Raw genomic sequence first — 12680 nt, 5'->3', positions numbered from 1 at the left:
GACCACAACATCGGGCCACCAAGGGGAACATGCTGACCAGCAGAGCTCCTTAGACCAGAGTGTTCCTGATGCCACAGAAGTCGGGAGAGGTGAAAGAGATGCTTTCCAAGCTATATGGTAGGCTCCAAGCTGAGGCAGTTATGATGGGGCCTCCAGAGTGGGCATCTGACTGTGTACAGGGAGCCTTGGCTGCAATGGCGGAATAGGTGATTGCCCAGGCAGACACCTGAAAATGAGTCACACGCCACCCTGTGCACTCCTGTCTGGTGGCTCAGGTCTTAGGCTAAAATATAAGACATGTTTCTCCACACAGTTTCACACAAATCAGCTTTTATTGTTCATATCATTATCTTTTGTTCAAAAAGAGAAAAAAGATTATTGTGATGGCTCAAATCTAGCTTTAATCATGTCTCCTAAAAGATCCTAAAATACTCCTATGCTTCATGCTCCCCTTATTTCCCCACCACCCCAAAATTCAAAGCCAAATAGCAGCAACAAAGCCCCACAGCCAGGAGTCTCCAATTCCATCCAGCTTGTTACATTTCTCTCACTGGCACAATCCAAAGCTTGGAATCACCAAGCTGCAGGTGGGTGGAATTTTATTCTTACCATAGAGTAGGTGTGATTTTTATAGGCTCCTAGCTCAGAGGCAGAGTTGTGCACTTGGCGGGGAAGTGAAATACCTGTACTGGGGGAGTCCAAGCGCAAGGCACCGGCCCCTCCTGCCATGGTCATTGAGCATATGAGGTGACCGCCTGCATCGAAGCCGGTCTCGGCTGACCTTTCCCATCCAAGGAGCCACTAACCTAGGCAGGATGGGAGAGCTGGCAAATGGACTGGCATGTCCTAGTCTAGAGTGATCTGTGTGGCGCTGGAGGTGACTTTGGGAGGAGAAGCCAGCCTGCTCAGGGTAACCGTCACTGTCACCAAGGGGCAGGGCGCCAGAAGGAACGTCTCTAACCACTTGTGCTGTCCAGGGGCAAGATGTCCCTGTTCCGAGGATGCTCCAAGAACACCCAAACCCTGCCTTGTCTGTGTACTGAGGGCGTGGGGATAGGTACTAGCCTGTGGTGACTGTGCTCTAAGGGGGACAAGGTACCCACAAGGTCTCCATATTCCTGACTCCCAACTGGGGATTTGGCCACAAAGGGATGCAGATGAGCTGTGGGTGTCTGGCCGAACCTGCAATGCGAGAGGACTTTTGGCAAATAAGCTGTATCTCCACAGGGAATAAGACTCGACAGTGCTTGTGACAGCTCTGGCTGAGGGGGACAGGGACACTCCACGCCAGTCAGCCAGCTGCATAGTGTGGTCTCAATAGGAGCACAGGAAAGAAACCCCAAGGAGCCACTTTCCTTCTACGGAGGGCCTGACATCAGACCCCAGGATGTGCTGATGCTGCGCCAAAGCCCTTCCATGTTTGAAGAAGGTAAGACACTGAGACTGGGGATAAATATTTACCTATGCCCGGGTAGGCCAAGGGGTTGTCAGCACAAACCTGTACAGACCTGTAGCTGTCATGTCTTAGAAACAACAGAGGACAGAACATTTCACCTCCATTTGGGAAGAATTCTGTAGACAGGCACTACCAACAAGCGCCGACCTAGTCAGTCCGTTCAAAAGGAGCCTTGGCTAGCCTGTGGCTATAGAGGCAGTTAATTCAGGCTAGCTCTAGGATGTTTCAGAACTGTGTGTGTGTGTGTGTGTGTGTGTTGGGGGTTTGTGACAAACGGCTCTTCCCTTTGCTATCACATCACACCAACAGGGATCCCCAGGGACCTCTGCTCTGCAGCTCAGGAAGGAGGCTGCTTCCAAACAGAGGTGATCAACAGCCTGTTTCTTATGATATTGCAAGAAATACCAATGTCAGTTCCATAATTCCGGAACCCTGGTTATTTACTAGACTAGAATCCTCTCTGGGAAGAGTTCAATCTCATGTCAGATACAGAGAAGCAAAGTGTTGGCTTCGAGAGAGACGCAGGTTTCGCCGCACGTGTGCAGGCGCTCCGGTGCGTGGTGAAGGGACATTTCTAGAAGGAGGAAGTTTCCTCCCAGGGGGCTCAGCCCATATACAGACGTGTCCCTGCCTCCACAGATTTAGGGTCTGAGCTTCACTGGGCTCACGTGGTGCTTGAAACCAGGCTGTGTGCTTGAAGGCCTGGGGCCCCAGCCTGGCACTGTGGGCTCAGGGTCACCCCTCCCCCTCCTCTTGGGAGATGCCCAGCACAGATTTATGGAGGATACCACACTCCTGCAGGGACTTGGTGAGGTCAGAGAAACGTCTTCTGGGCACATCCATCGTTTCGATGCTGCAGTGTTGGTAGGTGGCTTTGTTTTTCTGCTCAGCCACCGCAAGGACAGTCTGTAGGTCATCACTGGGCCTGAAGTAGCGCACGAACCTTTGGCCTGAGGGTGACCTGATAGCCAGCAGCAGCCTCGGCTCTTGGTCTGTTGGCTCCTCCATGCTTGAGGCCCTAGAGGAACTCTGTCTCTTGGTGCGGATGATGAATTTCTTCTCTAAGGCACAGACTTGGGTTCTGGAATCTTCTTGGCTTGACTTTACAGTGGTGTGGGTCTCCTCCTGGTAAAGGGCCTGGACGTTACTCAGCTGTAGAGAACTGGCCTTTCTGGCCACCGTGTCCACAGCCCCATCCTCCAGGTTCCTTCTGTTGATGGAAGGGAGAACTGGGTACTTATTGAGAGATGAGGTAGCCCCGGCAAGCACCTGTGGCAGCAGCTCCGGCATCTCATCAGGGGTTCCCTGAGATGGAGAGGTGGGTACACAGGCCCCTAGTTTCTGGCTGCTTGACGACCCGGAGGAACATGGCGGAGGTGAAGCCGACAGTACACTGGGAGAGCCATCGCCCCTGCCTTGTGTTCTGTGCAGATTTGGCCGCTTCCGGCCCTTGGCAGACTTGGGCCTGATGACATGCATCCTGAGGGAGCTGGGCTGACAGATGAAGCTGTCAACTGAGATACTGACCACGGTGCTACGTTCAGGTGGTGCGAGGTTCACAGGGGCTTCTGTGGCCATTGCTTCTCAGGACCCCTAAGGAAGCAGGCAGAAACGGGGAAAGCCATGGGTTAAGCTCCAGGGATACTGAGATTCCCTCTTCTGCCATTCACTGTGCACTCGGAGAGTAAGCATCAATGGGCCAGAATATGGGACCCTTCTCTGGGCTTCTGACACCTGAGGAGGGGGAGCGATTATGACTCATTCATTACAGGATCTTGGAACACAGCAGTGAACCAAAGTCCTTGGAACTTAAATTATTGAAGCGAGGAGAGAAGCGAGTGAAATCTACAAGTCTGAAGATATGTTCAAGGAATGATAAGATAAGGCACATGACATAGAATGACTAAGGCAGGGGACTAACTCTCACTCTCATGGAGAAGGGCCAGGGAGTGAAAAGACCACCCTGAGAAGGAACAAGCCATGTGACAAGACAGAATCGAGTCAGACAACTTTTTCCACAGATGCGTCGGTAGCAACTGAGTTGTCTGCCGCGCCAGCACAAAGCCAGCATGACGACACAATCAGTAGCATGCACTGCGGTCTGGTGAAGTCCGACTGGGCCCCGACCGAGAAGGGTCCTGGTGAACTCCTACATCAGGTAGAGCGTACTGAGCCTCCACGTCCTTGATGGCTCTCGGGCGAGAAGCTCCCCCAGGGAGTGGCAGGCACAGACCTCAGATGCAGAGTCTGGGATGTTAGGGCTGGCTGCCTTTGCTTAAAGATGGACGGAAACCCTGTCAGGACACGCAACGGGACACCAGACTCAGCTCCACACAACAGAAAGTCACTTCTGTCTACAAGGGATGCTGTCTGCCCTGGTATCATGTGCCGCAGACACACTGCCCTCTGGACTCCCCGTTCTCCCTACGCTGCAGGCCTTCCTCCGTTCCTCCTCCCTCTCAGTCCACACTGAGCCCTAACTCTCTTTCCTCACCTTGCCTGGTGGCTCTGCACAAGTCATGTGGAACGTGGCTCCCCAGCTTGGTCGGGTGGCAGGGAGGACAGGGTAGAACTCACAGGGGACACTCAGATTCTGAACAAGGGGTCGGCAAGCTTCCACATGAAGACCTAGCGAGCGTCCATTTTGACTTTTCAGTTTGTGGCGACCAGGCAGTCCTGGGCAGGGTCAGATGGACGAGTGTGGCTTTGTTTAGGTCGTAGGCCTGACTCATGCTTCTTCCTGTTACTCTATAGCAAAGCTTTGCCTGTTGCTCTTCAACAGGAGTGATCAACTTTTGAGGCCGCCATAGGAGGCTATCAGGTCACAATCATAACTATCTTTGGACACGTGTGACCCGCGGGTTCACGCACACACCTGCTTCAGAGCATACCTTGATGGCATTGGTGATGGCTCTCCTCCTACTCGGGGCTTAAACCAATGGGAGACCCCAGCTCCCAAACCTTCCCTCTCTACTGCAGAGAACGGCCAGGAGTTTGATGTCAGTCAGTTCCCTCCTCCTACGCAGTGGCCTCAAAATTACAAGACACTTCTTGAGCTAATCACTTCCTTCCAATGCCACACTTGCTTTTATATCAGATTTACCTCCTCCAAATGCCTCCCATAACTCAGTCCTTAACAGTGGACCCTTGCTGCTCTCTGTGTGTGTTCTCTACTAGACCACAAGGGACCAAACCGCGAGGAACCAAAAGGTGCTACCTCCATGTAATCCTGGAAGCCTGCTGTTTAAAATCTCAGACAAGGTTCCCTTCCCTTTCAGATTTTAATTGTTTTTCCCCATTTTCTCTGTGTGTATTTGTGCGCTGCATATTGTGGGCACAGAGGTAGACAAGCACACATGCACACAAGGAGGCCCGGGGCTAATGTCAATGGAAATCATCTTCTATTGCTCTAACATCTTATTCACTGAGGCGGGATCTGTCAACCAAACCCAAAGCCCACCCCACCCATATGGCTAGTCTTGCTAGATTCCTACGGGGACTCTGTCCCTGCCTTCCAGGGCTGGAATTATAGGTGAGCTGCCACACCCACCAGGCATGCACATGGAGATGGAGATCCAAATTCTGGTCCTCAGGCAGATGCTTTGACCATTGAGCCATCACCTCAGCCCCCACCCACAGTTTAAACGGCTCTGTGGATGTCCCATTCTATACACAACCATAACCTTCCTCCACTCTCCTTCTCCATCCTCCGTGCCCAGGCTGGCAGCAGGCAGTCCAGAAACTTCTTCCTGAGCCAAAAGTTTTGGCCTCAGAAATATCTTCCCATCTCCTTGTCTGTTTCATTTATTTTCTGATCGGCTATGAAGATTATTTTTTTCCCCTATGAGTTTCTTGCTCAGAGTGGCAGGAGGAAGCCGTAGCTGTCCAGCCGAGCCGATGAAGGTAAGCGCCTCACTTGGGTACAGCTATTAATTTGCCACAGCTTCTACAGGATTATCACAGGCTTGGCTTCCAACACCCACGCACGCCTGGGGAAGGCTTGACTACTGTCAGGAAGTTTGGTAACTTAGAAACCTCTCCCTAACAACTTTGATGAGGAAAGTCATGTGTTCTCACAGGCTCTCTGCTGGGCTATTTTTAACAGTCAAACTCGAGTGTGTGCGTGAAGTTGCTATACCTTTTGGTACTCTATATAATTAACCATGTTCAGGGGGTGTCATTTCAAGACACCCTGGTCATAAGATAACATGACTGCAAGCTATCTCAAGAGAGAGGAAAAAAAAATCTCAATTATGACTAATTCTATAAGCCCACTCGTGGCTATTTAGAGAGTAACACCTCCTTCAGGTAAAACCGTTCCATCCAACCTGCTTTTAGAACCCACTGCCTCCTCCCCAGTGCCAAGACCATCTGTTCCATGGAGGGAATACCAGCTCCCACCCCCACCCAGTGCAAGGGCAGGATGCTGTGGGGAACAGGTGTTTGGAGAACTGCATCGGTGGAACCTTTATCGTCACACCCTGGGTCCCAAACTCTGCCTGTGCCCTGGGTCCAGGCTTCTACGACAGCATAATCCCTGCTTGGCTCATCTCACCTCCTCTAGGTCTGGCAGACACTCAACCACAAAGTGATTTGACAGGATCTAGGCGTAGGCACCCGTCAAACTGCCAGCAGGGGAGACAAGTGGCCTGTTTACTCAAACACAATAGCTAGGAGGCAGAGGCCTGCTAAGAGGCAGAAACGAAACACTGGGCACCATTTCCAAGACGTTGCCAGGAGGGCAGGTGCCCATTCCTTAGGATTATCACCGCACAAACAGGAAAGAAGGGGCATTGACTCGAACATAAAGCAAGATTCCTGTTGTTTTCCCATGGTGCCCACAAGCCACCAAAGGGTCAGACCACACTACTTCACAGCCCAAATCTAAACCTACGGCGAAAGCTGCAAAATATAACCACCTACAAACCATCTGTTGGCATACACCAGGACTCACACACGTGCATTGGTCTTTTAAAACTGCTTATCAGTTACTACCCCCCACCCTGCCTCCACCCCCTAGCCCCCAGACTGGCTTACAAAATTAAACCATGTAAAGGAACCAACCCGGGGATTAAGAAAGCCAAGATTGACACCATTCCCAGCACTACTCCAAACCAGAGATCAGAATGAGGGAAACCACAAGCCACCAAGTGAGGGAAGCTTTGCAAAGGGAACTAGGGTTGACTCAGGATAGAAGGGCAGGTGAGAGGCTTCTGTTATTTCCAGAGGCGGTCAGTCCTAGAAGCAAAGAAGTGCAGAACGGGGGTGTCAGGGAATGGCAGGAAGGGTTGGGGCATGAGGGCAGACTTGGGGAAAGAGCGTGGAGCTGTGGGAGGCTCCCTCCAGCTCCTGCCTCTGCACAGGACCCGGAGTCCCTTCTCTCTCTGGATCTGCGTCCAGGGACTGGTTCGGATATGCCCCTCCCAGAGGGCTCCTTGGCTGCTGCAGAGTCAGGCTCCAGCCAGGTTGGCTCTGCCTCTGCGGAAGTCCTCTTAAAAGGCCCTGGTTCTCACTTTTCTGGGGACCCACAGTGGGCCTCTCACCTCGCAGCTCAGCTCCATCCGCCTCCTGTGCCTGGCTGCGACCAGCTGGTAAACAGCCCCGTCTCCGTGGCAACCGCCGAGGGGTGGGGGGCCACGTGCTTCCGGTGGGGCCGGAACCTGCCTGGCCTGGACAGGCCTGCGCTGGCTAAGTTGGACAAGCCTAGACACGGAGAGAGAGCGCAGGACTTAGAGTCTCTGGTTCACAGATTTCAGAGGCAGGACCTTGGTGTGGCCCCGCCCATGGAGGCCACAGGGCCCCGAGCCTGGGCCTCTGCCACCTTCTCTCCTCTTCCTGACCTGGCCTGACTATTGTCTATCTAGGGAGAGTGCGTTCAAGGGAAAGGGAACCCTGCCCTGGGGTGGGGGTGGCGACCATCATCAAAACCGTCTGTCTTTGGCTCCACCCTATCAGTGCCTCTTCCCATTCCCACCCTGGGGATACTCTCATGAGTCATGAGTTTTGTGATCAGCTCAGCACCCTTTATCTCCTTTTTTTTTTTTTTTTTTTTTTTTTTTTTTTTTTGGTATTTCGATTTCGAGACAGGGTTTCTCTGTGGCTTTGGAGCCTGTCCGGAACTAGCTCTTGTAGATCAGGCTGGCCTCGAACTCACAGAAATCCACCTGCCTCTGCCTGCTGAGTGCTGGGATTAGAGGCGTGTGCCACCATCACCCGGCTATCCCTTATCTCCTTTAAGGGCCTCGCTGTACAATCAGCAGCTCCAGCCATTTCACTGTGTTTTCCAACAGCCTTGAGATTTGAAGTCCCACAGCCTGTCTGCGTTTCCTCTACCCTTCTCAGAAGCTATGGTTCACTCCCTCCGCCATTCTGTTGGTAAGAGTCCTCCTTGCCTTTGTCATTGTGACTCATCTATGTATATGATAGAGTCTTAGCTGTAAAATGTTCGTCCACACCAAGCACTAAAGATATCATGGCGAGTCACACAAATGAACGTCAGGGCACTTGTGTGGTCTCCCAACGTCAGTCAGCCCCTCCGCCCTCCCTGGCCTTCTTGTCATGTCCCCCCCCACACCCCCCACACCCCCACCCCCCCACATCCCCCACACCCCCACCCAGCAAAACCTCCCACCTTTCACTTTCCCTCCTCCCTCTGGAATGACAGTCTTGTGGCCTCTGCAGGAAAAAACTGAAATCAAGGCGTGGAAACCCTTTTCACTGACTGCTGTCAGCACCCCCCCAGCCCCCTCCCCCCCACACACGCTGCTTCCTTGCTTCTGGTCTATTGGACTGGAGAAGGGTTGACTTCTGACTGACTCTGTCCCCTGTTACTGCCCCTGTGGTGCTCCACTGGTTTCCCGACCACGGCCACGCATCCACGCACCCTCCATAGGCTCAACACCCACACTTCTGTTGAACCCTTGGCTTGAAGATCCTTCCCCAGCCTATCCTGGTCCTTCGTTTGCCCAGTTGCTCCCTGTCTTTGCTCCAGTCTAATGAAGTCTTCCTTCTGAGCCGGCATTGATAGGACTTTAACAGACTCTGCTCGCGGCCCTTAGAGTAATTTAGTGACTGGACCAGTACAAGTTACTACCAGACAATCAAGAACCACAAATTCATTGCCTGGCGTCACTGCCACGTGTTTGCTACCTGCTTTGTCCTGCATGTGTAGGGATGGAATTTTGATATGAGCACAACTCTAAGCCCTTGTCAGCACATTCATGGTTGGGTCAGAAAGGCATGTTGTTCGCTGACAGTTATACGTAGTACTTGCAATTATAAATAGTACTTATTTGTTATAAATAATACTCAATATACTTGGAGCCAAGGGTAGGAGAGTAGACATGGGCTGGATGGCATTATATAGAATGTGATTGGTACCAGTGGTACATATTTTAGGAGCTGGCATGGAAGGGCTCATTTGAGTGATGGGCTGTAAGCCCATCTCAGAGAGGAAGCTGCTGACCTTGGTGGAACACCTGGCCTTGGATGAGGGCCTGGGCTAGGCTGGCCTCCTTTTTGGGAATTCTGTCTCTGCATATCCAGGAGGCATCGTGGCCCCAGGAAGGTACTGCGGGTACTTTTAGAAGCTGGTTGTTTTGTGGTGCGGTGTCGCCGGCTTACATCTTGTTAATGATGCTGTCAGAAGTCTCCAGGCAGTGCTCTTCAGCCCTCCGGCGCCCACTCAGAAGAGATTAAAGTAGATCCTTCACCAGCTATTTTAACTTCACCTAAGAATTATGCAATCCTCTGAGAATTGTGTCGATTTCAATCCCGGCTCCCCCACTGTGTGCGAGAGTGGTGTGTGTGTGTGCCCTTGCTGGGGCATGGTGAAATGCTGGCTCTGCCTGTGCTCCATTTCACGTTCAACAACATACAACTCTTTGTTCTCCGGCATGGTGTGATGCAGCCCTGTGGGAAGAGGCAGCCAGCTAGTCCCTCTCTTTATCTCCTGACCCACACCAGAGGGTATCTTCAAAGAATGTTCCCTCTGATGCCCGGGCTGAACATGTTCACACATTCGCTAGTTTCTCAGGAAATGGCTGAGGCCACTCTCCTGTCTGCTAGTGAGAGGACCCATCTTCCTTTGTTCCATGCCACCGCTCCCAGCTCTCTTCTGAGCTCTAGCCAGCTTTTTCCCCAAATAGGCCCTTGACCTTCTCCTCTCCAACATCCAGGTTCACATTTGCCCCCCCCCCCACAAGGTGAATCCAGACTGCTTGATCCTTCAAGCCCCTTCTTAAGTCACCTGTTCTATGAAGGCCCTTCCTGACCATCCCCCCCCCCCCACCGATCCTCCAGTGCAGTATTTTAGTTCCTTCTGGTTTGTGATAACATGCCCAAGATGGCGCCCTGCACCGTTCCCAGGCTAGCTCCTTGGATGTCCGTGAATCTCCTCCATGCAGGCATTATCCATGGGGTTTCTTTACCTTTAAAGCACGATTGAGTTCAGGGCTTTCTGCTGATGAATACTAGAGCAGTTTGGGAGCTTATAGCCAGCTGCCCCAAAGCCCACTGTGTACCCCACCTACCACCCCACTGCTAGACTCCCAGGCACTTCATCTGGACCTGCCTGCTCCGCTGGCCATAGGACTCGTAGGCTGGGGAGCCCAAGCATCAGTTCCAGTCCTGGCTTCACCACTTTGCCGTGAGACGCCCTGGGCGTGTCTTTTAGTTTGTACATCTGTGGACCGGATACTTTAAGACTCTGATTGTAATGAGAGCGAATGAGATAATCCGCTGAAGGTCTTGGCATTGGTGCCTGGCACATAGAAGTATTTTATTTTCACCTCCCCCCAGACACTCTTCCGGTGGGTGATAAGTTGCCCAGGGGCAGGAACTTGTTTGTCCCTCCATCCCAAACTCAGCCCACGCAATGCCTGCTGGGCGTCGGTGCCCGGCAAATGAGAAATGGATGATGACAATGGTGACACTATTTTACATCTGGTTCTTCTAATTGAAAGGCTCACAAGCTACCAGTTGACACCCTAAGGCTAGCTTCGAATGTAAATGGCCTCCCTCGGAGCTGGCTGAAGGTGGGCGGTCTATTTTCTTTTTTTCCGGTTTGTTCCCAGAGAGTCTGTAGGCCCATTTTGAACTAGTGACTTTTAGATTTTCAGAATCTTTCAGTGGTTTTCTGTTGACTTTCACCCTGTTAGACCTCTAGAGCACAAGTAACTTTTGAGAAGAAAATATCTAATCTGGTAACAAGGCCAACAGGCTGCACTGCTCTGCATAGCACCTTAGAAATCCGCTTCCTGGGAGACCTTCCACAGAGAAGTTTCTGGATAATAAAATGGAGTCACCAAAGTACTGCGGGGTTTCGTTGCTTCCTGTACCTCGCTGGAACTTATCCAAGCATACAGTGGCATTCCCTGTCTTGTTAAGCTGAATATATCGAACTGTCACTCACCTTGGCCCCATGTTGACCAAGTGCTTTCGTACCAGGAGCGTCTAGAACCTTGCTGGCGCCACAGAAGACACAGGTCATTGACCCCACTTGACAGACAGGAAGCTTGGGGTCCTGGAGCCCAGATCCACTGACAGGAAATACTGGGACAGCTCCAGCTCTCTGGCATAGACTCAGAGTTCATTGCCCTCCTCTGTTGCTGCCTCTTGTGCAATGCCACAGCCAGCAGCTGTGCTTGGGCGCAATACCGCTGATGGAAGGCAAGGCTCATATGGGGCTCTTGCTCTATGCCTGGTCTCTGTTTACCTGTAGCCAGCTGGGCAGCCTCCCTTAGACCTTCCTTGGGTCTTCTCATTAGCTAAGCACACAGTTGGTACTTCCGTTGGATTTCATTACCAGGCATGCATCCCAGGCCCCTTTGTATCTGAAGTCTCATCACCTACTGCTTCAAAAGATGTGAGTCCTTTCTTTGCACCTCCAGCCTGGGCCTGGTTTGGTCAGATTCCCATGGAGACAGAACCTCATTAGAAAGACTTGTACAGCTGTTGAAATGATGATTGGCCAGGACCAGCCTGGTCAGGGCCCAGCCTCTCGGCATCCATGAGTCATACCAAAGAAGGCCAAGCGTCTAGGCCACCAGGTGGGCTCTCTCAGGGCTCTTGTGGTAGGACTTACATTTTGAAGTCTTCCTGGGAAAGTTCACCACTGAGTGAAAACCTGTCTGAGGCTTTTTGGACCTACCAAGTTCTCAAAGCTCAGCCGAGCTCTTGTTCCCTCTCCAAGAGCCGTCACAGTCAGATGTAGCCTGATGTCTCCTGGGGCTGGGGGAGAGGTAGCCTGATGTCTCATGGGGCTGGTGGAAATGTAGCCTGATGTCTCATGGAGCTGGGGGATAGGTAGCCTGATGTCTCCTGGAGCTCATGGAGATGTAGCCTGATGTCTTCTGGGGCTGGGGGAGAGCATTTGAACCAAAAGAAAGCTGTGTGCTGATTGTGAGACCACTCCATGGAGGGACAGGCACCCACATTCTCCTCCACTGCCCTGTGGAAGTGTCCCTTATAGGCTTTCCTTCTCATTACACACATCTCTGAGTGATTTTGGTTTTAGTTCTAAATATCTTTGTCATTTCCCTTATTCCAGCTGCTCCTCACCGCAAGCCCATGCTAGCTGACATCTGTGGGACTGTAAGAAATTGGTTCATTCTCTCTGTGCTTCAATTACCCTCTGTCTAGCCAGCCAGCGAGCCAGCTAGCCATCTGCCCTTTGTTTATTTGTTTGCTTTTGAGGTGGGATTTCTCTACGTAGCTTTGGAGCCTGTCCTGGAACTAGCTATTATAGACCAGGCTGGCCTTGAACTCACAGAGATCCATCTGCCTCTGCCTCCCAAATGCTGGGATTAAAGGTGTGAGCCACCACTGCCCAGCTCATCTTTTTTTTTTTTTTCTTGAGGCAGGATCACATGGATCCCAGGCTGACTTCAAACTTTCCATTTAGCCAGGGATGACTTTAAACTTCTGATCTTTCTGTCTCTACCTTCTGAGTGCTGGGATTATGGGCATAGGCTACCATGACTGGATCAAACTTTGCGGTGCTAGGCAAGCACCCTGACAGCTGAGCTGCATCCCCAATCCAGCCCATCTCTTAAGTGGGGATAGAAACTCTGAAGCTGACGTGAGGGTCTTGTGACGTAATACCTGTGTCACTGTCAAGGTTAGACTTTATTCACAGAGCGTTGGTTCTCATGTGCCATCCATAAAAAACAAGCTTGAGAGGGGGCGAGTTTGCAACTCTGGTACCAGGGATCAAAGCAGAAAT

The 12680-nt window shown here is 51.8% G+C and overlaps 1 protein-coding gene across 1 annotated transcript; it reads right to left on the bottom strand.

The window, feature by feature from the left end:
* Positions 1–334: 334 nt before the first annotated feature.
* Ubxn10 (UBX domain protein 10) lies at positions 335–7091 on the bottom strand. The gene is made up of 2 exons (XM_057784639.1): positions 7000–7091; positions 335–3049 (listed from the first exon to the last, which is right to left on the bottom strand). The coding sequence occupies exon 2, from the start codon at positions 3032–3034 to the stop codon at positions 2192–2194; it is 843 nt and encodes a 280-aa protein (XP_057640622.1). The 5' UTR covers positions 3035–3049; positions 7000–7091; the 3' UTR covers positions 335–2191.
* Positions 7092–12680: the final 5589 nt, after the last annotated feature.

The sequence above is a fragment of the Chionomys nivalis genome, chromosome 11 (assembly GCF_950005125.1).
Source record: "Chionomys nivalis chromosome 11, mChiNiv1.1, whole genome shotgun sequence".
NCBI classification, from domain to species: Eukaryota; Metazoa; Chordata; class Mammalia; order Rodentia; family Cricetidae; genus Chionomys; species Chionomys nivalis.
The sequence above is the reverse complement of the archived record's forward strand: the minus strand, read 5'-3'. Positions and strand labels throughout refer to the sequence as shown.